Source organism: Dama dama, chromosome 9 (assembly GCF_033118175.1).
Source record: "Dama dama isolate Ldn47 chromosome 9, ASM3311817v1, whole genome shotgun sequence".
Lineage (NCBI taxonomy): Eukaryota > Metazoa > Chordata > Mammalia > Artiodactyla > Cervidae > Dama > Dama dama.
In genome coordinates this window covers 43,585,453-43,586,789 of record NC_083689.1, presented here as the reverse complement: position 1 = coordinate 43,586,789, position 1,337 = coordinate 43,585,453, and the positions used below count along the sequence as shown (strand labels likewise).

Below are 1,337 nucleotides of genomic sequence, written 5' to 3'. Positions count from 1 at the left end.
TTCAATTACAGGGTTCCCTTTAATGGAGTCATGGAAGAACATATATCAGAAAATGGCATTCATCAGGAGAATAGTAGATATTGTAATCAAATCACTAAATTCACACATACACACACAGTCTTCTAATAGCAGCACCCAGACACCTTTAATTCACAGTTGCTTACTCTCTGCACTGTCTACCATTTAATCACAAAAGCAACATGAATAACAGCATTGTAACTGAATTCATGATCCTAGGCCTCACTCAAAAACCTGAACTCGAGGGACTTCTCTTCATTATCTTTCTCTTCATCTACTTCGTGGCTTTCCTTGGCAATATGCTCATTGTCATTGCCATAGTCTATAACGCCACCTTGCATACACCCATGTATGTCCTCCTTCTGGCCCTGGCTATTGTGGACATCATCTGCACAACAAGCATAATACCAAAAATACTTGCAACCATGCTAACATCAAGAAAGACCATCTCATATGGAGGCTGCATGTCCCAACTCTTCTTTTTCACATGGTCCCTGGGTGCTGAGATGGTTCTCTTCACCACTATGGCCTATGACCGCTATGTGGCCATCTGCTTCCCTCTACGCTACAGTGCTATTATGAACCACTATATGTGTGTGGCCTTGCTCAGCATTGTCATGGCTATTGCAGTAATCAACTCCTGGGTACACACAGGTCTCATCCTAAGGTTGACCTTCTGTGGATCAAATTCTATTGACCACTTCTTCTGTGAGATACCCCCATTGCTAGCTTTGTCCTGCAGCCCAGTGAGAATCAACGAAGTGATGGTGTATGTTGCTGATATTACTCTGGCTGTAGGTGACTTCACCCTCACCTGCATCTCCTACTGTTTTATCATTGCTGCCATTCTTCGCATCCGCACTACAGAAGGGAAGAGAAAGGCCTTCTCAACATGCTCATCCCATCTCATAGTGGTGTCTCTTTATTATTCTCCTGTAATCTACACCTATATACGCCCAGCTTCCAGCTACACATTTGAAAGGGACAAGGTGGTAGCTGCACTCTATACTCTTGTGACCCCTACATTAAACCCAATTGTGTACAGTTTCCGAAACAAGGACATGCAGGCAGGGATTAGGAAAATATTTGCATTCCTGAAACATTAGTAGTTTCAAAGGAGAATGTCAACTCTCTAGAATCATTTTCTACATCTTAGATTTTACTTACCTTTCATATTTACCTCAATCCCCAATTTTTCCATTCCCTCTTAGCACAAGAATGTCTCATCTCATAGTAAGTCACTTCCTTAGATCTTCATTTATAAACTACACTTATTCTCAAGACTTGCTTGGTGGTCTAGTCATTAAGACTCCATATTC

At 41.7% G+C, this 1,337-nt stretch overlaps 1 protein-coding gene across 1 annotated transcript; it reads left to right on the top strand.

The window, feature by feature from the left end:
* Positions 1-200: 200 nt before the first annotated feature.
* On the top strand, positions 201-1,124 carry LOC133061342 (olfactory receptor 13G1). The gene has a single exon (XM_061149351.1). The coding sequence runs from the start codon at positions 201-203 to the stop codon at positions 1,122-1,124; it is 924 nt and encodes a 307-aa protein (XP_061005334.1).
* The last annotated feature ends 213 nt before the right edge of the window (positions 1,125-1,337 follow it).